This window comes from Lagenorhynchus albirostris, chromosome 5 (assembly GCF_949774975.1).
Source record: "Lagenorhynchus albirostris chromosome 5, mLagAlb1.1, whole genome shotgun sequence".
In the NCBI taxonomy this organism is placed as follows: Eukaryota; Metazoa; Chordata; class Mammalia; order Artiodactyla; family Delphinidae; genus Lagenorhynchus; species Lagenorhynchus albirostris.
The window spans coordinates 62,865,798-62,885,397 of NC_083099.1; the positions used below are offsets into that span (position 1 = coordinate 62,865,798).

Below are 19,600 nucleotides of genomic sequence, written 5' to 3' on the forward strand. Positions count from 1 at the left end.
CCCCGTCCCTTCGGTTCCCACCCCTCCTGCCTTCAGGTCACTCCGCAGTCGGGTCTGGCAGCAGAGGACGAGCTTTTCTCGCCGGACTCGGCCCCAGACCCCATCTGTGTGGCTGTGACGTCCGCTTCGCCCCGCCCGCTTTGGGTGGTGACGCGGGGGTGGACACGCCCCCGCGCTTACGTCACCAGCCCGGTTCCCTCTCCCAGGAGCGTTGGCGGACGCGCGGCTCCCACCCCCTCCCCTCTCACGGGCTCTCCCCTCCCCGGTGGCGGCCGCGGCCCGACCCTCTGCAAGGCGATGGCCCGGGCCCCGAGCGCGGGCTAGCGTGCCTGGGTGCCCGGCCATGGGCTGTATCGGCTCTCGGAGCCCGGCGGGTCAGGGTAAGAGGCGGAGGCCGGGCCGGTGCTGGGGAGTCTGGCTGCGGCTGCCCGGTGCGCGGGCCGCGGCGGGGGGGGGCCTTGAGGAGGGGGCTGGTGTTGGGAGAGGGAGGAGCCTGCACTGGGGAGGCGGGCCCGGCAAGAGGAGGGAGCGGGCCGAGCCGGGAGGGGGCTTAGCCGACTCGGGCTCGCTACTAAAGGCCTGCTGCCTGCCTCTGGGCTTTGCGGGGTGGACTCGTGGGCTTTCCGCCTGACTCCCCACCGCTGAGGGTGGCAGGAGGCGCACAGCCTAGAGAGGGACTGGTCAACCCTCTCCAGCCCGTGGCGACTGGCCTTGCACGCCCACTCACGATTACCCCCCTCTGCCTACATCTCTCCTCTCACTGTCCTGGGAGTGGCCCTGTGCTGGGAACCTGCCTCTCCGAGCTGTGTCCCAACCCCCTTCAGGAGGTAGTCTGGAAACGCTGGCCATGCTCCCTACCACGGAGTTTTTGACTAAACTTGTTACCTGCTTTAGAGTCTGCAGGTTGATGAAGTGGACCGCGGCCCCATTTGGGGGCACCTGTGAGCACCTGATCACCTCTCACCTCTTAAAACTGTTTTAGTTCCCTTACCCCACTCCCAACGGAAACAAAAATCACCCTACCCTGTGGAGGGAAACAGGAGCCCAAGGGAGGCTATCAAGGCATCCTTCCCACAACTGCTGATCCCTGCTTGGGCCTTGGTTCCCACAGATGGTGGTGCACGCTGGGGCCTGGCCGTAGTTCTAGTGTCTGAGGTGGGCCAGCCTACTTAACTCCAGTGTCATGGATTTCTCCATGCCTTAGGCCAGGCAGGAGCTTGTGACATTGAGGGCTGGGTTTGGAATGGGTCCTGGGCTTTCAGGGCAGGTGGTCAGTCACACAGGCCTTAGTATGTGTGGTACTTGAGGTTCTTTGGAGCTAAGACTCTAGCTGAGATGTGTACTTTACTTGGGTTCACATGAGGAATTCTGGGATTTGTAGTCCTAAATTAATCTCATGACTTTTGAAGCTGAGAAGCAGCAGGCTGCTCTGATTCCTCTGGCCCTGCTAAGGCTTAGAGTTCAGGAAGCCATCCCTCCTTTAGTCAGGAGAGTTTGGCTGACCTCATGACTAGCCTCAAGAGCCCTGATTAGGTACCAGCTGGCAGCCAGGGATGGCCTGTAACCTTGTGTCTTCCTTCTGGTTGGTAGCATTTCTGGGGACCACCAGCTGGCTGAGGCTCAGGGACAGAGACGGCTGCTCCAGCTAAAGGTCAGTTGTTATGTACATTGCCTGTTGGCACTGTCTAGGGGATGAGCCTCATCTCCCTGAGCTCCAGAGAGCTCAGCTGGGCCCTGGCACTCCCACCTCCTCAAAGCCATGAGGCAGAAGTGTTCTCCTTATGTGACTAGGCACAGGTTCCAAGTGGGGAGGGGACTGGCTCAGCATCCGGAGCCAAAATAGGAACAGAACTGGGAGCTGAGCCTGGAGCAGTTCTGGGCTTTTGGTTCTCTGCATCAACACAGCCAGCATGCCTATGATTTCTGTGCTGGGCAAAATGTTTCTGTGGCAGCGTGAAGGGCCTGGAGGACGATGGACTTGTCAGACAAGTCGCAGAGGTGAGATCAGGGACGCAGATGTGATTTGGGAGGTGATGGGAAGCTGAGGAATAGGATGCTTATGTGGCAAGAGGAAAATTACTCTGGCTTAGATTTTGGGAACCAGGCTGAAATAGGAGCAACCAAGTTGGGGCCAAACAGGGCATTAAGAAAAAGCTTTAGGGGACTGGGGCGAAAGTCAGAAAAAATCACGGGTTTGTCAGAAAAGAAGAGTAAAGGGCTGCGCACAAGCTGTGGCTGGCGAGAGGAAGAAACCAGAGCAAGCCTGTAAAGGGTCCAAGTTGTTGGTGGTGATGGTGGTGGAAGACTGTGGTGTGCTTTCCAAGAGGAATGGGTAGGCTGAGAAACCTGAGAAAATTCCGAATTTATCAAAGATTAGGTTTCATACCTAGGGCTTTGATGACATGATATATCTTGAGGAGGATGGTGAGGAGTGGCTGCCACCAAAGGGCCCCCGGAGGCCTGAAGTTCAGGGCTGTGGGATGGGGGCTTTCAGACTTGCGGAGCGCTCCAGGTGGATGCTTATATTCTGGGAGGTGGGGGAGGTGGTATGGAGAAATGGAACGGCAACCCCGGATGAAAATGGGGATCTCGGCAGAAGTGCGAGCCCCGCTGAAAAGCCTTCCCCCCACCCCTCAGTGGCCTCGGATCCGGCGTGGGCTGTGGAGTGGATCGAACTTCCTCGGGGCCTCTCTCTGTCTTCCTTGGGATCTGCTCGGACCCTCCGAGGCTGGAGCCGGTCCTCCCGTCCTTCCTCAGTGGACAGCCAGGACTTGCCAGAGGTGCTGGGCCCCTGGTTTTGGTAGTGGGGAGGGTGTGCCGCAGCCCGCTTCGCCAGCCTACTCCTGGCTCCCTTTTCCTGCGAGCGAGCGGAGGCGCTATCCGGCCGGCGGGGCCCCAAGGCCGCCCCCATGCCGGTCTGCTCTGCTTGGCGCTGTGCCAGCGGGCGGGCTTTCTTGCGCCTTGGGCCCTGACGTCAGCGCATCCCGGGCCGTATCCCTGGAGACCCTGTTGCATGGTGATGGGTTGCCAGGGAGACATACACCTTTTCTCTGGGCCTGGGCCGCAGCTGCGTGAGCGCAGGCAAGGATGGCGGTGGCTGGGGGGAGTGATGGGTGGGAGGGGGGCGAGTCAGGAAACACCCACCAGGTGCTCCTCCCCCCAGGCCTGGCCAGAAGCTGCCGGCACCACCCTGGGGGCGCTGTCAGCCAGGTACTGAAGGGGAGGGACAGGGTGGGCCTGAGGTCAAGGGGCAGGTGGAGTCCCTCTTCTGAGGGGTGGGAACGTAACGGAGGAGAGCTAGGCAATGCCGAGGAGGGGGTGTGTGCCTCTGACTTCATTCATTCATTGAGGGAAACGTTTCCCCGGGCTGCCAAGGGGCGCTGAGCCAGGGGTAGGGTGGAGGTAGGAACCCAGGTGAATCAGACTCAGGCTTTGCCATCCCAAGATCCCTCAGGAGAGATGCAAGGGCATCGCTGAGGTGGGGCTGCAGGCATCCAAGAGGACAGAGAGAGAAACTGGACTGAAATCGTAATGGGAGGTGGCACTTGAGGGTCAGGCCTTAAATGGTAGGGAGCATTTTGTCAGGCAAGGATGGCATTCTTCGCCCAGGGGAAAGCTGCGTTCCTTTGCCTGGAGGGAAGGTGGGGAAGTGGACTTTTACTGGGCAGAGGAGATCAGTGGTGGATTCCAAGCAGGCCTGGAAGGAGGCCGGGGCCTCACGGAGTGGGTTCCTTCAGTGCCTGACTGTGAAGCTTGCGCTTCACTGGGCCTTGGAGGAGTCCAGGAAAGATTTTAAATAGGGACATATTGTGAGCAGTTGCACTCCAGGAAAATTATTTGTTTACATTTATACTTTGCCTCATTCATTCAGCCTATGTATTTTGAGCGATTACTGTGTACCAGGCGCTATGTTAAACACAAGGGTGCAGCAGTGACCAAGAGAGACCAAATTCCTCAAAGAGCTAAAGATCAACAAGAAATAAGGAAACACAGGAAATAGACCATAATGACACACACGGGGTACGTCGATTGAGGATGGTGGCTTGTTACAGACTACAGAGGGAGGATGGACTACTGGTAGGGTGGCCAGGAAGGCCCTCTGAGAGAGTAATATTTCAGCCAAGACCCCAAAGATGAGAAAGAGCCAGACAGTCATGGGAAGGGGGGAGGGGAACACTTACATACACAACATTCTGGGCTGAGAAAACAGTGTGTTCCAAGTCTCAGCGTGAGTTGGAACTTGGGGGACCACCACTTGTGCTAATCTGGGCAAGGGGCACTGAGGGCTTGCCCTTGAGGAAGGGCAGTGGCAGTGGGAGTGGAATGGTTGAGGGTACTATAAGAGACAGTTTGGCGATGGAATCATTAGGTCTTAACACCAGATACGGGTAAGCAAGATAGGGAAGAGCTGAGGTTTGGAGCCAGGCTGAATGGGCGAATGGTGGGGTGATGCAAAGTCAGGAAGTCTGGAAGCAGGGCCAGATATGGGGAGAAGGTGTTGGGCTTGGTTTTGGTCATGCTGTAGGCTCTAGAAACAGCTAGAATGGGGGTCAGAAGACTGAGAGGAGGAGAGGGGCAAGGGAGAGAGGACCTGAAGGGAAGTCCCTCTTCCCATACCCTTGTCCCCTCCTCTTTGCTCTTCTCAAAGGCCCCACTCCGTTTACTTGCCAACCTGCTTCCCTCCCCTCTGCAAGCTGGGACGGTGGAGGGTTAGCTGCAGTTCTGCTTCTTTGGGCCTGACGGAGTCTCTGTTGCTCCCTGGGAGGACACAGTTTGCTGATCCTGGCTTCTTACCCTCTTACATATCCCAGCAGCCACTGGGACATCTGAGATGCTCTCGCATCTCTTCTCGGCTCCCACATCCGCTTGATGCCTTGGGTGGAGTACGGGCATCTGGGGGACACTGCTGTCAGAGGGGCACTCACCCTCTGATGCTGTCACCCAAGGTGAATGTTGGAGACACAGTCGCGATGCTGCCCAAGTCCCGAAGAGCCCTAACTATCCAGGAGATTGCTGCGCTGGCCAGATCCTCCCTGCATGGTATGCACCCTCTCCCGTGCCTCTGGCCATTTGGTCCTTTCTTTGCCCTTTTGCACATGCCCTTGGGGACTGGATCCTGTGAGCTCTTGCTGGGATCTCCCTTTTCCTCTCTTTCTCAGATGAATCCCAGCCTCCTCCTCCCACCCAAGGGCACATGTGGACCCTACCACTTCCCTCCCAGATGCTCCCTGGTCTTTCCCCTTACCAGCTTTCCTCACTCTGGCCCACCTTCAGGTATTTCCCAGGTAGTGAAGGACCACGTGACCAAGCCCACTGCCATGGCCCAGGGCCGAGTGGCTCACCTCATTGAGTGGAAGGGCTGGAGCAAGCCAAGTGACTCGCCCGCTGCCCTAGAATCAGCCTTTTCCTCCTATTCAGACCTCAGTGAGGGTGAACAAGAGGCTCGCTTTGCAGCAGGTGGGTTTATCAGGGATGCTCGTGTGCCTCTCCTTGGGCCTGATGTGGGGGTTGGAGTCTTTCTACACCCCTGTGTCTACCCTCTCCTGTGTCCAAGCTGAGCCCTAGTCTTAGTTCATCCTCTCTGCTAAACGAATTCTGTGTCCTTCCTCTCAGGAGTGGCCGAGCAATTCGCCATTGCAGAAGCCAAGCTCCGGGCATGGTCATCAGTGGATGGGGAGGACTCCACCGATGAATCCTATGATGAGGACTTTGCTGGGGGAACTGACTCAGGTGAGGGGACATCCCATTGCTAGTGCTGCCAGCTGGGCTGGAACTGCCTGATAGGCCTTGTGATTCAGAGCTTGGCCTTTGTTTTGGAAGGGGAGATCCAGAATGTCCTCAAGCTGTGGAAGGGGAGAGGAGAGGGACAGACTCTGTCCAGGCAGTCCTTGACATTCAAGGGGCAGGTGGGCTATCTACGCTTGTGGGTGGGCAGTCAGCAGTTGGAAATGGAGTGGTTCCTCTTTCACAGGTGCTGAGCCTTCTCTGCCTGTCTGTGCAGTTGGGCTTTGCAGTCCTGAAAAAAAAAAAGGCCCAGGGCTTCCCTGGTGGCGCAGTGGTTGAGAGTCTGCCTGCCGATGCAGGGGACACGGGTTTGTGCCCCGGTCTGGGAAGATCCCACATGCCGCGGAGCGGCTAGGCCCGTGAGCCATGGCCGCTGAGCCTGCGCGTCCGGAGCCTGCGCTCCACAATGGGAGAGGCCACAACAGTGAGAGGCCCGCGTACCGCAAAAAAAAAAAAAAAAAAAAAAAAAAAAAAAAAAAAATAGGCCCAGAGACCTCACTGATACGTTCTCAGCAGCTGCTCTCTGAGAGGGTCCGCTTCTGGCTGGCTGTGGCAGCGCAGAGGAGCCGCAGTGCAGCAGCACAGCTCCTCACAGGGCTGGGGCCCCAGGCAAACAGGAAGGCTTGCTGGGCCTGGACTGCCCACAGGGCCGCTGGCTCCAGCTCAGCATCCTTGCCTTCCAGCCAAGGCCTGCCTGTGGACCTTTCTCTGGGCCAGGGCATGCAGAGGGGACCCTGCGGGGGGCCGTGCAGCTGTGCAGAGGCCCTCCTTTCATCTTCCATTCTCTGAACCACATGGCTGACTTTCTCTGTAGCTTCTGGGCTCAAACCTCACAGGCCACCTTCCCCCCCCCTTTGCCTTTGAAGATCATTGCCTCCGCCCACCCCGACCCCTCCAGCTAATTAACAAGTTCTCCAAGGTGGGCAATACATTAGAGCAGACTGGAGACTGCTGCTGTGGTCTAGAGGGGACTGATTTGGATGCCTGAACCACAAGCGTTTTTGTTTAATTGAGTTCCAGGCTTGCTTTGACTCCTGGTATAATGATAATAACTAACATTTATCCAAGGCCACTACTAGCCTATGTGGAATCTTTGTGCAAATTAGAAAAAGGCATGTCTTTATCTGGTGGGCACAGACCCATGCTAGAGCATGTTGCTTGGTGGGTAGAGTGAGTGCTGAATTTCAGCCCTCACTCACTGCCTTGGACAGGCTCCCCTCGTGCAGTGAACAACCTGCACCATGTATGGTATCCCTGTATATTTTGTTTCATATGGTGTACCAGAGTCTGTTGTTCTCTCAAGAACCCTGTAAATTTATAACCCCCAATTCACCATTAAGGGAATCGAGGCACTGAGAGGTTAAGTGACTTGCTCCAAGTTACTCAGCTCCTGTGAGGGTGGAGCTGAGAGGATGCGGCTTCCATTCCAGGTTGGCCAATTGAAGTGGGGCTAGCTGGGCTGTCTTCTTTCTCTCCCCCTGCAGACATGACTGGGCAGCTGCCCCTGGGGCCCCACCTCCAGGACCTCTTCACCGGCCACCGATTCTCCCGGCCTATGCGCCAGGGCTCCGTGGAACCCGAGAGCGACTGCTCGCAGACCGTGTCCCCAGAGACCCTGTGCTCTAGTCTGTGCAGCCTGGAGGACGGGTTGTTGGGCTCCCCGGCCCGCCTGGCTTCCCAGCTGCTGGGCGACGAGCTGCTCCTCGCCAAACTGCCCCACAGCCGGGAAAGTGCCTTCCGCAGCCTGGGCCCATTGGAGGCCCAGGACTCGCTCTACAACTCGCCCCTCACAGAGTCCTGCCTTTCTCCTGCTGAGGAGGAGCCAGCCCCCTGCAAGGACTGCCAGCCGCTCTGCCTGCCGCCAGCGAGCAGCTGGGAACGGCAGCGGCAAGCCTCTGACGTAGCTTCTTCTGGGGTGGTGTCCTTAGACGAGGATGAGGTGGAGCCAGAGGAACAGTGACCCAAATCATGCCCGGTGGTGGCATGTGTCCCCTGGCCGCTGCTGGGGGCAGAGCCTCTGTGCCCAAGCACGGGCGAGGCTTCCAGCAGAGCTCCAAAGCCTGGAGGGCTCCTGGGAGCACTCACTCCTCCATTGTGTGTTTGCATGAAAGTGTTCAGAGGAGGCAGGGGCCAGGCTGGGGGCGCATGTCCTGCCCCCACTCCTGGGGTTTGCCGGGGGTTGCCCGGGGCCCCTGGGGCATGGCTACAGCTGTGGCAGACAGTGATGTTCATGTTCTTAAATCAAAACCACCACGTGCACATTTCCCCCTTGGGTGATGTGAACCCCTATGGGGGCAGCTGTGACTGGGCTGTGTGGGGTGGAGCAGGAGGGAGCCCTGCCTCCCCACCCCCTCCCCCTGCCTCTCCTCTGCTTCTCTCCTCACCTCCGAGTCCATGTGTAGTGCTTGACAGAATTGCCCCCGCCCGGGGTGGGGGGTGGCTCTGACCCTCCTGGAGCCTCTGGATTGAGCTGTCCCCCCAAGGGCCCCTCGCCCAGCTGGGCTCGTGCTGTGCTTCACCTGTCCATCATCTCTAAATCTTCTTTTTCCTAAAGAGGGGTCTTGGTCTGTTCTTTCAGTCGGATCTTCTCTGGGAGGCACTGGAATGATGAAGGCCTGTACTCTCGGCCCTTTCCCTGGCCCCCCTGGCGGGGTCTGGGCCCTTTCCCAGCTACTTGTAGGACATGTGGGCAGGGTCCTGGTGGCTCTCAGCCTGGGGGCTGCCCCATTCACTCAACAGTTCTCTTTAGGGTGGAGCTGGAAGACGGGATGGCTCTGGTTGCCACGGAGCCGTGATTTGGATGTTCTTCCAGAGAGGGCCACGAGGGGGCCACACAGGTGGCCGGGCAGCTGCCAGCAGGAATGGTGCCAACGAGTGACAGTCATGAGGGAGCGTCTCTCCTTGGGGAGGAAAGAGGGTAGTGCCTTTCTTGGTTGAACAAAAGGCCAAAGCTACCTTACTGGGGGACTGCGCCCCAACCAGGGTGTTGATGGCAAGCGGTGGTGGTGGCCTCTGCAGACCCTGCATTCCACGGACAGCAGGCTCTGGAGTTTTATGGCTGTCGGGGGGGGGTGGGTGGCTGCTGAAAGTGGAGCCTTGTAGGCTTTGGCAGGTGAGAGGGCCCAAGGTAAGAACAGGAGCCGGTGGGCACAAGCATTCTACATAGAAGTGGCTCATTAGGTGTTTATTTTGTTCTATTTAAGAATTTGTTTTATTAAATTAATATAAAAATCTTTGTAAATCTCTATGTACATCTGGTGACGGGAGGTTCCAGTATAAACCCATATTAGTTCTACCCCTTCCCTCAAAGGGGGAGCAGGGGTCAAGTGAACCCACCCCCACCCTGTCAGGGCAGTGCTGACCTTCCTGCCCTTGGAACATTTGCTGCAGGTGGGCACTGGGTCAGATTTCAGGTAGGATGAGCCAGGAGATGCTAGCACCCCAGGTCTGGAAGCGGGGCTGGAACTCCTGTTTTCCCAAGGCAGAAGGAACAGGAGAGCTGCAGGATCTGGGTCGACAGCCATGGCCACTGCCATCCCAGGCCACCCCTTGAGGGGATCACTGGCACTTGTCGTCGCTGTCAGAAGGACTGCCCTCCCGGGGGAGGCCGTGGCGGGAGCGGGGCCCCCAGAGTGCATGCACCTCAGTGGTCTCTGTGTCACTGCTGCTGGTGGCACTGTCTCGGAAGCTGGCAAGGGGCGGCCGGACTTTCACACCCTGTGCTGTGACAGAGCCCTCGATAGCCTTCCGGAGCTGGAAAGGTGAGAGGATCAGATGTGTGGACTCGGAGCTCCCTGCTCAGACTCCTCCCCAGCACTTCCCCAGGTGGCTGGACATAAGCCTCTGAGCCTTTTTGGAAGTGGAAGTGGTCACTATCATCTCACCTCCTTTAGGGTGACAATTCCAATGAGTCTGCCAATACTGGTGACGTAAGCATGGTCCACTCCCAGCAGTGAGAAGATGGTGTGAGTCTGCGGGGTGGGGAGAAAACACATTGGACTTGATGTGTGAGGGGACAGCTCTAGATTATAGGCCAGAGGGACCCAGAACAAGGTGGTGGGGGGCAGTAGAAGGGGTGAGGATGGATGGTGAGGAAGGGGACAGAACCACTGGAGGAAAAAGAACAACAGAATGTTTCTGTAACCAGGCCTCAGAAACTTGATAGTGGGAATCTTTATGTTGCTTACATTGATGGAGCAAGGGACAGAGGAAGGCTTCTTTGTCCCACGTTAGAAAGGAGGACAGAAGAGAGAACAACTGTTGAAATACGACATCAGATGATTGGCCAGGCACTGGGCTAGGTCTTTCCTACATTAACATTTAATTTCAGTAGTGTCCTGAGAAGTAAGTATGATACCCATTCTACAGGAGAGGCAACATGAAGGTCAGAGCTGAAGTGACTCGCTCAAGGTCACCAGGAAGAAGTGGCCTTGCAGCCCCAGCTCACTTTTCATCACATTATAGAAGGAGGAAGCACAGCACCAGTCATCCCATGCAGCTGTCCAATTAGTCATGGACCAAAGTTCCACACGCACCCCACTCCCCCTTAAGGGTATTGGCCCTGAATCCTCTGCCCCTAACTCACCTCTGCGGCTGATACATGCTTCCCATTGGCTCTCGGCTGGCCAGTTTTGGTACCCCTCCAATCTTGGCCTGCAGCACTCTACACCTCTCAAACAGTTTGCCTTTTCTGGGGCCCAAGTAGCATCCCGGGTCCTTTTGAGATGTAGCTTGCAGTCCAGGAGGACAACAGTCACGCCCATCCCCCCATGTTTTTCTTGCTTCGGGCCCTCCCCCCAGGCTTTCGAACGTAATCACCAGGGTTCAGAAATTGTCAGGCAGTTCCCCTTGTGCTCTAAGTGGATTTTCTTGGGCCAGATGTCTTGAAAACCACTCTACTGACTCAGCAGTTCCTGGAATTTTTGGCCCATCATTTATCGCACTGTTTTGAGTTTACTTGTAAGCGTTTTGGCTTAATATTTGAATCAAAATGGGCATTAATAACCCAGCTTCTTGAATACCACTTACTCAGAACTCACTGTTATCATCTTAACACTTTAAAAATGTTTTATTATACAGTGCTAAATTCTCCATCTAAGACATGACAGTAATTATAAAAGGAGATAGAAGTTCAGTTTTAGAATACACTTTTCTGTGCTCCTTCCATGCCTACGTCATAACTGTCATGTGGTTAGCAAGTTCCTCCTCATATCTAACTTGAATCCTATGTGCTACAAGTTATCTTTAATTTCTTCATAAGACTTCAGAGGGAAGCATATCGTTATATTTCCTGTTTCAATAATCCCTTAGCCTTGCCTTATCATTTAATAATCCCTCTCAGCTTCTCCCAAGGATCCTATTAAATAGTTCCCATTGATTTTCTGTTCTCCACCATCCTAATCAGAGTGAGCTTCTGGCAGACTATATGCTTTTTAGATTTCCAAACCACTTGTCCCACTAAGCCTTACTGATTGACTTTCTGAACATCCTGGCCATTCCCCCCAACCTCCTCACCATCCTCGCCAGACAGGGCTGCAACATCCTAATGGGTTCTGCTTTCTGCCTCCCTTCCCTCCAACTTGGCTCTGTCATACTAAGAGCTTTCTCAAACTTGAGTTAGACCCCGGACTCCCCAGAATGGCCCATTGAGACCCTTCCCAAACTCGCCTCAGCCTGTCTTTCCAGCCTCAGATGCCGCCAGCCACCCCAGCTTCCAGCCTCAGATAATCACTCATCCTCTTCTGAGAACATCCATTTCTTCCACGCTTCAGCCCTTCCCTCACGACACCATCTTTTAAAGTCTCCTGTTGGTCACCTCTCAGTATAAGTAGTAGCAGTAATTCCTAACATGTATCGAATACTGACTATGTGCTGGGCACTGTTCTAAGTGCTTCACATGTTATCAACTTTAATCCTCAGAAAAACCTATGTTGGCACAACGATCCCATTTTACAGAGAAGGAAAGTGAGGCACAGAGGCTAAGAAATGTGACAAGGTTTCGGGTTCAGCCCGCTGGCACTCTAGCTTCCCCCCTCCACCCACTGCTGCTCTGCAGGCGGTCCTGAATGAATGAGGCACTCTGATGGTACGGGGACGTACAGTGGCACAGGTTCCTAAATAGTCTCCAGTGTATTCCTCTTCCCTCTGCATGTTCCTTTCCTGGACTTCACGGGGCTACTACTTACTGACTCCTCAGGCCTACAAGGACATTTTGAATTCTCATCTTGTATGTTCTTATCACTTTCAGTTCTTTATACTTTTGTTAGTTGGTTCCTCAAAGGCTTCATTTCTTCCTCTGATTTTTAAGTTTGCAACAAACACCTACTTTGTTCTTTTTCATTTTCATTTAATTAGACACCAGGGAGCCCACCGGAGGGCCCATACTTCTTGGGCTTGGAAACAGTGAATTGACAGGGAGAGGGTCAGTTTTGCCTTCCGAAAGAATCCTGGGATTGGGGCCAGGAAATCTGGCCTCTGGGCCTGACTCTGCTATATTGACTCGGGCAAGTAACCTCCTCACTGCCTCAGCTTCCCTGTGTATTAACATGGTTAAATCCATAGGCTTTTGGGTCAGACCATCTTGGATTCCAGCCCTAGTTCTGCTACTTACTAGCTGTGTAACCTTGGCCAACCTGCTTAACCTCTCTGAATCTCAATGTCCTCATAAAAACTAGAATAGAGGGGCTTCCCTGGTGGCGCAGTGGTTGGAAGTCCGCCTGCCGATGCAGGGGACGTGGGTTCGTGCCCCAGTCTGGGAAGATCCCACGTACCGTAGGGCGGCTGGGCCCGTGAGCCATGGCCGATGAGCCTGCGTGTCCGGAGCCTGTGCTCCGCAACAGGAGAGGCCACAACAGTGAGAGGCCCGCGTACCGCCAAAAAGACAAAAAAACAAAACAAAACAAAAAAACTAGGATAGAAAAACTAGAATATCACAATACCCATCTTACAGGGTGGTTGTGAGGATTAAATTAAACATGTGAAGAGCTTAGCCCACTGCCTGGCATGTAGCAGGCACTAAAAAAAAAACACGTCAGTGTTATCATCGTCATCGTGTGATGTCTGGAGATTAAGTAAGGTGATAGAAACGCTTTAGAGGTCTTAGGAAGAAAGGCTTTAAATAAAAGCCAAATGTATTATTCACAGGCCTATCTTCTTTTTTCCTTGCAATTGCACTGCAGTTCCCCACTCACCCACTCATCTTGATCCGAGGTCTTTACCCAAAGGCTTATACATTCCTTTATTACCTTTTGCTTTTTTGTTTTTGTCCCCTGTTCTTCCTGCCCTGCTTGTCTGCACTAGGCTGGCTCTTGGGCACAGTTTGTGTCTAAGCTAGCTGCCCAAGCTGCAGACCTTGGGAAAATTCCTCCTCTTCCCCTGTCTAATGTGCTCAGAGGCTTGCACGTTAAATCTGTCAACAGTTTAGCTAAACCCCCCTGGTTTTTGCCCAAGCAGCCTGCTGGGTGTGCCCGTACTCCCTGCCTTCGCTCAGAGGCCTGAAGGTGCCCAATGATGCCAGCTGCGCCATTCTTGGGGGACCCGAGGCAGTCCTGCAAAGACAGCCCCTGCCCTCTGTTAGCATCAGCCTCACCCACCGCCAACCTGTCTGCACTCCAGTTTTCTCTGCATTTATGCAGGCCATTGTGCCCTTCTGCTGAGCTATCTTCCTGTGTCTCTACCAGTTTTCCTTTGGCCTACACTGAGTCAGACTTTCTGGGGTCTGACATTCCAAGCCCCCCACTAGGCACTTCTCATCTTTGTTTATCTCGTCTCTGCAGTGTCCCCAATCCTACTTGGATGTTTGTTCGCTTGTTTATTAGATTTTCTTATCCTGCCTATTTCTCACCCATTTTTTTCAGCGTGGGTGTATCAGCCTTGTCAGGCGCTGGCAGCCTCCTGCCTAGCTCTGACTCTAGGTCAGAGGCCTTCTGGCTTCCACCCAGCTCCAGCCCTGTCTTTGTTGCCGCTTTGGTCCAGAGTTCCCTGGGGGCAAGGCTGAGCAGAAGAAAAATGATGCTTGGCTTCACCATAGGCAGGAAGAGGCTAAGGGGCCCTGCTCCTGGCCTCCCATCGTTTGAAGCAATGTGTTTGAAAAACATCTTAGCACAGAGCCCACTCTCTCCTGTCTCTTTTTTCCCCACTGGCTTGAGTCCAAACTTGTGGGAGGACTTAGCTCCCCACCCTGTGCTCCTGAGAGCCCAGGCGGCCCCGGGCCTCTGGCCCTACCTTGTGCAAAGAGGTCCGCTCCACCAGCTGGAAGGGGGCAGGGTCAATTTTGCAGTCGCTGAAGTTGACAGGTTCATCTAGTTGCTGCTCCTCCCACTCTAGAATCTGAGGGGACAAGACTAGGAGGGTTAGGGAGAAAGTACCAAAAGCTGCTCTCACCTCCTTGAAAGTTGGCCTGCCCTTTTTCCTACCCCATGGTCCCTCCCATGGGGACAGCAGCCAACATGATGACTGAACACACTCAGGAAGAAGAGTCCAGAGTCCAGTCACACCTTACCTCCTCAGGGGTCATCTCGCCTTCCAGGTCCGAGTCACTCTAGGAGAGAGGAAGGAAGGTTGGCAGCTAGGGGCTTGGGGGAGGTGGTGTAACTCACCAGCTCAGGGGAAGCTTACGCTGCCTAGAGCCCGGCCCTCCCTGTCTAGTGCTCCTGAGCTGCAGGAAGAGAGGGAGCACTTACCGCCAAGGAAATTCGGACCCGCTTCGGCTTGCGTTTGTCACATTTTTCCGACTTCTCCAACTTTGTTAGCGCCAAACCAGAGAGAAGAGGAGTTGATGTTATAGGGAGGAGGGAGGTGAGGGAAAGTGGTGGGGCTGGGAGGAAGGGCACAGTGCAGGGACAGCTGATATCCAGGAGGGAAGAAGGGCAGGGAGAGTGGAGGCAGGCACTGCAGGGTTAACGGACAGGTGGTCTCAGCGTCAGAGAGCTGGAGAGAAAGAGCCAGATGGAGAGGCTCTAACCACTCACCTCTGAAGCAGGCTCGGGGGGCGGACTGCCACAGAAGAGGCTTCTGAGGGCGATGCCTGCCTGCTCCATGTTCCCTGTGTTCCCAAACACAAGGCCCTGAGGGCAATGTCATCCTTGCTGGAGAGGATCAGGAGAGGTGAGGAGGGCAAGGGGAGAGGCGTCCTGGTTCTGCTCCTGGCCCATCTGGGCAGCCTCTTAGCTGGGATGTGCTCCAGTAAAAAGGTTGGGCAGGGACCCTAATGCATCTCCAGGGCTGGTCTCTGGTTCCGTCGTGCTAGCAGATGGGCTCACCTGTGGGACTCTCCTTGAGGTTCATGGTGTTGCTGGGCCCCCTCTTGAGAGCAGGCTTCAGGGGCTTGTGAGTCTCCCCCCGTGCTGCAGGGAAGCCCGAGTCTTCTGTGTTCACCTGCACAGGCAGGAAGGGGTTGGGGAGCCCATGGCCTTGGACCACCTCTAAGTCACCCTCCCAAACACAATGACATTTAGGAAGTCTGGGTACCCCTGCCATGGGGCTTCTCCCCTCACCTGGAAGAGGAGGGAGGTCTCAGGGCTGGGGGGACTCTCCTGATCGGAGGGGGAAGAGGTCCGGGCAGCTCGATGCTCCTGCATGTACTGCCGCCGGCGGGCTGGGCTCAGCTGAGCCCCCAGCAATGCCACCACCTGTGAGCACTCGATGGAGCCCAGGAGGATCATGGACTCTGGAGAGAGCAGGTGGGAGGACTCAGGAGCTGGGCTGAGGCCCTCCTACCCCCCTGACCTTCTCTCACACCCAGTGTGGGGCCTTGGACACAAACCACACTCCCGAGGGAAACCCTGGCTGGGTTTGCTAGCTTACTGCCTTTGGAACCAAGGAGACTGGTCCTGAGCTCCTGCCCCTCCCCCTTCCTGAGCAGCGACCCAGGCAGATGACCCTAGCACCTGGGCCCTCTCCTGGTCTCACCAGGGGACTCTACTAGGGCCAGCACGCGGCCCTTGGTCCTGTGCAGTGCCAACCGCAGGTCCCGGAAGGTGCAGCTGAGGGCCACGTGGGGAACATCCCGCACCATGATGTCCTCCACTCGCACCCGGTACTGCCTGAGAGCAGAGAGAGGCACGTGGTTTGCCATCAGCATGGGGAGGGTAGCCCGGAGCACTACTATCCCAAGGCCGTGAGGAAGGCCCCAGAGCCTATGGGGACAAGGGCTAAGGGCTGAGGTGTACCTACTGCCTTCGTTCTGATGGGGTGGGTCAGCCACAGCTCCCCCAGGGAGTGGACAAGGGCAGCTCTGGCCAGGAGGGAGCAGGGTGGCTGGTCTCCCAGCCTCACTGGCTGAAGACCTTGCTGGAGGTGGGTGGGAGGGAGTCCTAGGGTGGCTTCTGCCCCTCAACCGCTCCCCCCTTGTCACCCAGTCCTCCATACTGGTGGCGGCCCCAGCCCAGCTCGGGCAGATAGGGCAGTTTCTTGATTCGGATGATGCTGTCATAGAGCGAGGGCTGTAGGCTCTGGGCAACGGCGTTGGCCAGGATGACGGCGATCATAACAGGCAGGATGTGGGCGATCTGGCCTGTGAGCTCGAACACGATCACGGCCGTGGACACTGTGTGTGTCACTGCTCCTGCCAGCGCAGCCGCCCCTGGGGACAGCCACCCTCAGTCTCCTCAGGGTGCCCAGGCCCCAGATGACGCCACCCGCCAGTCCTGTAGGGACCCTCTGGGCTGCCCAGTACAATCCTGGGGAGTGGGCTTCTGCTGCCGAGAGAAGCCTGGTTTCTGCCAGCAGGGGGCGCCAGAGCCTCTGGCCCTGTGGCCCAGCCAGGGGTTTTCCAAGACAACGGGGGACCTGCAGCACTCACCCACCACTGCATAGCCTCCAGGCACGATCCGGTAAGTGCTGCCGTCTGTGTGAATCCCGTCTGGGAACCAGGCAGCCATGCTTTCGCCCACCAGACGCCCAAATGCTGCTCCTTCAGGGAGGGGGGTGGGAATTGAAACAGGTAGTGGAGGGGGTGGGCAGGGACACTAGGAAGAGAGAGGGTCAGAGGGTAGGGGAGGGGGCCAGTGGGTCATTCAGTGCAGGGGACTGCCCTGCGGGGGGCGGGGGCAGGGGCAGGTACTGGACCAAAACCCGCTCCCAGGCAGACAGGGGACAGCCAGGGGGCAGCCAGAGGGTGCAGGCTGGGAGAACCGCAGCTGAGGACTCACCAATAACAAAGACAGGCATGAAGGCCCCGCAGGGCACTGGGATGGTGGTGGCCAGTGCAGACATCCAGAACTGCAGGCAGGAGGTCGTTCAAACAGGTAGAGGCACCTCCAGGCCCCAGGCAGCTCCCAGCTCCACCCCAGAAGCCTACCTTGCTTATCAGTCAGGCACAAACTTCCCAGCTATCTTGGAATCCCCCAGAGGTGAAGGAAAGGAGGACTCAGGCACCAGGTGGCTTGGGTTCAAATCCTCACCCTGCCATCTAGCTGTGTGACTTTGGGCCAGTTACTTAGCCTCTTTGTGCCTCGACTTCCCATCTTTAAACAGGGGTACTGATAGTACCTTTCTCACAGCACTGTGGTGAGGCTTAAAGGAGTTAACATACGGAAAGCGCTTAGAACAGTGCCCCACACCTAGTAAGCTTATGTTGGCTATACATATGTAAGGAGCCCCACCTTCATGAGAATGAAGATGACCAGGGTGAGGAAAACGTTGGCGCGTGGTGGGTTCCAGGCCTGTGAGGTTCCGGGTGGCTCAAGCTCCTCCATCAGGCCCTGGCGGACCCACGTCCGGTTGTCAAACAGGGTGACCAGTGTCTCTTTCTGTGAGAGCTGTAGGTGAACAGGGTGCCTCAGGCTGGGGGACAGACAGGATGAAGGAAAGGGGCCCACAGGAGAGCAGGGACTGTTGGCTTTAGAAGGGATGCATCCCAAGAGAAAGTACAAGTTCCTGTTCTGCCTGGGGTTACCTGTCCGGCCATGAACTGTCCAAAGCCAGGGGGGAAGGTCAGAGTAGAGATGAGCAGGGTCACCAGAGCCGGGAAGAGCAGGCGTCTAGAGATGTAGATTTCATAGCATCAAATACTTACTACAGACTGGTGATAGGCTTGGGTGCCCTCACATACCTCAGGGCTGAGGTCACAGCAGGGCCTTGGCTCTTACATAAAAGCACACAGTTCTGAAAGAAGGCCCCCTTTGCCATCCATGATACGACGTCTCTGAGGGTGATGGCCATCCAGGGTTATAATGAACCCAAATGCCTTTCTGTTGGCTCCTGACTCCCTAAGTGGGTAGCACCAGCAGAAAATTCATCCCCCCAGCCCTCTTTGGACACCGCTAAGCCGTGACGCCTCCCCTCACGCTCAAGTTTCTTCTGCCTCTGTCTGTTTCTCCGAGGTGACTTAACAGGGAAGGTCACACAACATATACTCCAATAAAGAGGTTAAAAAAAAAAAAAGAGTGAAGGTCGGTGTTGGCGGAAGCCGGGGTCACTCATGAAGTTGACCGAAGGTGCCAAAGGCAGCAGGTTCAGTTGGTTGCCCCTTCCCTGAAGGACGTCAGTCCCAACAGAAGTCATGTCTCAGGCCTCCCCACTCCCAATCCTCAGGGTCACAACTGAGAGAGCTGTGCTCCATGAGGGAAGAACTAAGACCCAAACATTCTCCAGGGAGCATTGCTATCTGGGCCAGGCCAAGAGCCTACAGGAAGCTTTAGCCTTTGATCCAAAATGCCCTCTGCCACTGACTAAAAATCCCAAAGTGCCAATTTTCAGGTAATTCAAATAAAAGTCAAAACGTTCAGTCTGGAAAACACCACTGAGTGCCTGTTTTTGACTGGGCCACTACCTACCATCTCACCTGTCACCCCCCTTCCCCCAGGCCACGACCCTCACACAATCCAAAGTGCCCCAGAATCAACTCACTTCTTCATGAGGAAACGGTTGATGGTCTTCTGCTTCCTCATCACCTGGACAATCTTCCGGTTCAGGTAGACAAAGAGCGCTCCCCCGAAGCCACTTGCAATACTGGAGAGGGAACAAGCACCTGGGTGAAAGGAGGTCTCCTCTCTCTTACCTCCTCCTCTCTGACCCGCCTCAGCTCCCTCGGCTCCTCACCCAATGACAGCAAAGGCCGGCAGCTCCTGGAGGTCGAAGGGGAAGTCAAGCCGGAACCGGGTTTTGAAGAGAGCCGTAATGGTCTCTGAAGGGAAGCAGAGTAGCAGAGGGAGGTGGCTGTAGCCTCGGAGGTCCCCACCTGAGCCATTTCAGGGCTCCTCTCATGCCCCAGGTCCCCCCACCTTCATCACGGTTCCAGACTGCCAAGACCCGGAAGATGAAGGCACTGAAGGTGGCGGCAAAGAAGCCCCGCCAGTAGTTCCGCACAGCGAAGAAGGTAGAGGTGACCTCGATGCTGAAGAGCACACCTGCGGGGGCGGGGTGTGGGCAAGGAGAGCGCCCCTTGAGGCCTGGGCCTGGCCTATCGTCTCAGACCCAAGGGCAGGGCTGGGGCTGACCTGACTGCCCACCTCCAATGGGTGCCGCAAAGCAGCAGCCCACTCCCACGGCACAGGCGGCGGCCAGCATCTCTGTGTTCCGGGATTCATTCTGGCGAGAGCGGTGGAAAGGGGAGTCGGCGTTAGTGCGGGCTCAGCAGCCCATCCCTCCCTCTGCCTTCTCCTAAGGTCCCCCTTACCTCATAGATGCCCCCAAACAGGGAGAGGAACTTGCTGAGGAGAGCAGCACACATGCTTGCGATATGCACAAAAGGGCCCTGGGAGGTGGGGGCAGGTGGTGAGTGGGGAAGGGGCACATCCTGACCTTGGCCTGGCTTCTTCCTCCACTTGATGGACTCCTTTATTCCCCAACCTGCACTTACCTCTTTGCCGAGGGG

General features: G+C 56.0%; 2 protein-coding genes across 7 annotated transcripts; one reads left to right on the plus strand and one right to left on the minus strand.

The window, feature by feature from the left end:
• Positions 1 to 143: 143 nt before the first annotated feature.
• Positions 144 to 8,337, plus strand: FAM131A (family with sequence similarity 131 member A). Of its 3 annotated transcripts, XM_060150179.1 has the most exons (7): positions 149 to 380; positions 1,591 to 1,651; positions 2,638 to 2,780; positions 4,947 to 5,040; positions 5,275 to 5,457; positions 5,614 to 5,730; positions 7,269 to 8,337. In XM_060150179.1, exons 4-7 carry the CDS (start codon positions 4,971 to 4,973, stop codon positions 7,742 to 7,744), a joined length of 846 nt encoding a protein of 281 aa, XP_060006162.1. In that variant the 5' UTR covers positions 149 to 380; positions 1,591 to 1,651; positions 2,638 to 2,780; positions 4,947 to 4,970; the 3' UTR covers positions 7,745 to 8,337. The 3 variants fall into 3 exon arrangements, with proteins under 3 accessions (XP_060006161.1, XP_060006162.1, XP_060006160.1); XM_060150177.1 differs by lacking the exon at positions 1,591 to 1,651; XM_060150178.1 differs by lacking the exons at positions 1,591 to 1,651; positions 5,275 to 5,457 and having other exon boundaries at positions 144 to 380.
• Positions 8,338 to 8,951: 614 nt separating this feature from the next.
• On the minus strand, positions 8,952 to 19,594 carry CLCN2 (chloride voltage-gated channel 2). 4 transcript variants are annotated; one of them, XM_060150172.1, is made up of 19 exons: positions 19,403 to 19,594; positions 19,236 to 19,314; positions 19,008 to 19,133; positions 18,826 to 18,910; positions 18,634 to 18,735; positions 17,681 to 17,765; positions 17,388 to 17,543; positions 16,935 to 17,004; positions 16,586 to 16,696; positions 16,153 to 16,366; positions 15,694 to 15,827; positions 15,279 to 15,451; positions 15,045 to 15,159; positions 14,754 to 14,827; positions 14,466 to 14,525; positions 14,285 to 14,323; positions 14,008 to 14,112; positions 9,669 to 9,755; positions 8,952 to 9,537 (listed from the first exon to the last, which is right to left on the minus strand). In XM_060150172.1, exons 1-19 carry the CDS (start codon positions 19,454 to 19,456, stop codon positions 9,343 to 9,345), a joined length of 2,064 nt encoding a protein of 687 aa, XP_060006155.1. In that variant the 5' UTR covers positions 19,457 to 19,594; the 3' UTR covers positions 8,952 to 9,342. The 4 variants fall into 4 exon arrangements, with proteins under 4 accessions (XP_060006155.1, XP_060006158.1, XP_060006156.1 ...); XM_060150175.1 differs by lacking the exon at positions 19,008 to 19,133; XM_060150173.1 differs by lacking the exon at positions 14,466 to 14,525.
• Between the last annotated feature and the right edge of the window lie 6 nt (positions 19,595 to 19,600).

Coding starts and splice junctions, on each gene's coding strand:
- FAM131A (XM_060150177.1), top strand. CDS start 344: ATGGGCTGTATCGGCTCTCGGAGCCCGGCGGGTCAGG. Junction 381..2,637: donor TCGGAGCCCGGCGGGTCAGG/GTAAGAGGCGGA, acceptor CCCACCCCTCAG/TGGCCTCGGATCCGGCGTGG. Junction 5,731..7,268: donor TGCTGGGGGAACTGACTCAG/GTGAGGGGACAT, acceptor CTCCCCCTGCAG/ACATGACTGGGCAGCTGCCC.
- CLCN2 (XM_060150172.1), bottom strand. CDS start 19,456: ATGTGTGCTGCTCTCCTCAGCAAGTTCCTCTCCCTGTTTGGGGGCATC. Junction 16,697..16,934: donor CATGCCTGTCTTTGTTATTG/GTGAGTCCTCAG, acceptor CCCTCCCTGAAG/GAGCAGCATTTGGGCGTCTG. Junction 14,526..14,753: donor CCCCCGAGCCTGCTTCAGAG/GTGAGTGGTTAG, acceptor GCGCTAACAAAG/TTGGAGAAGTCGGAAAAATG.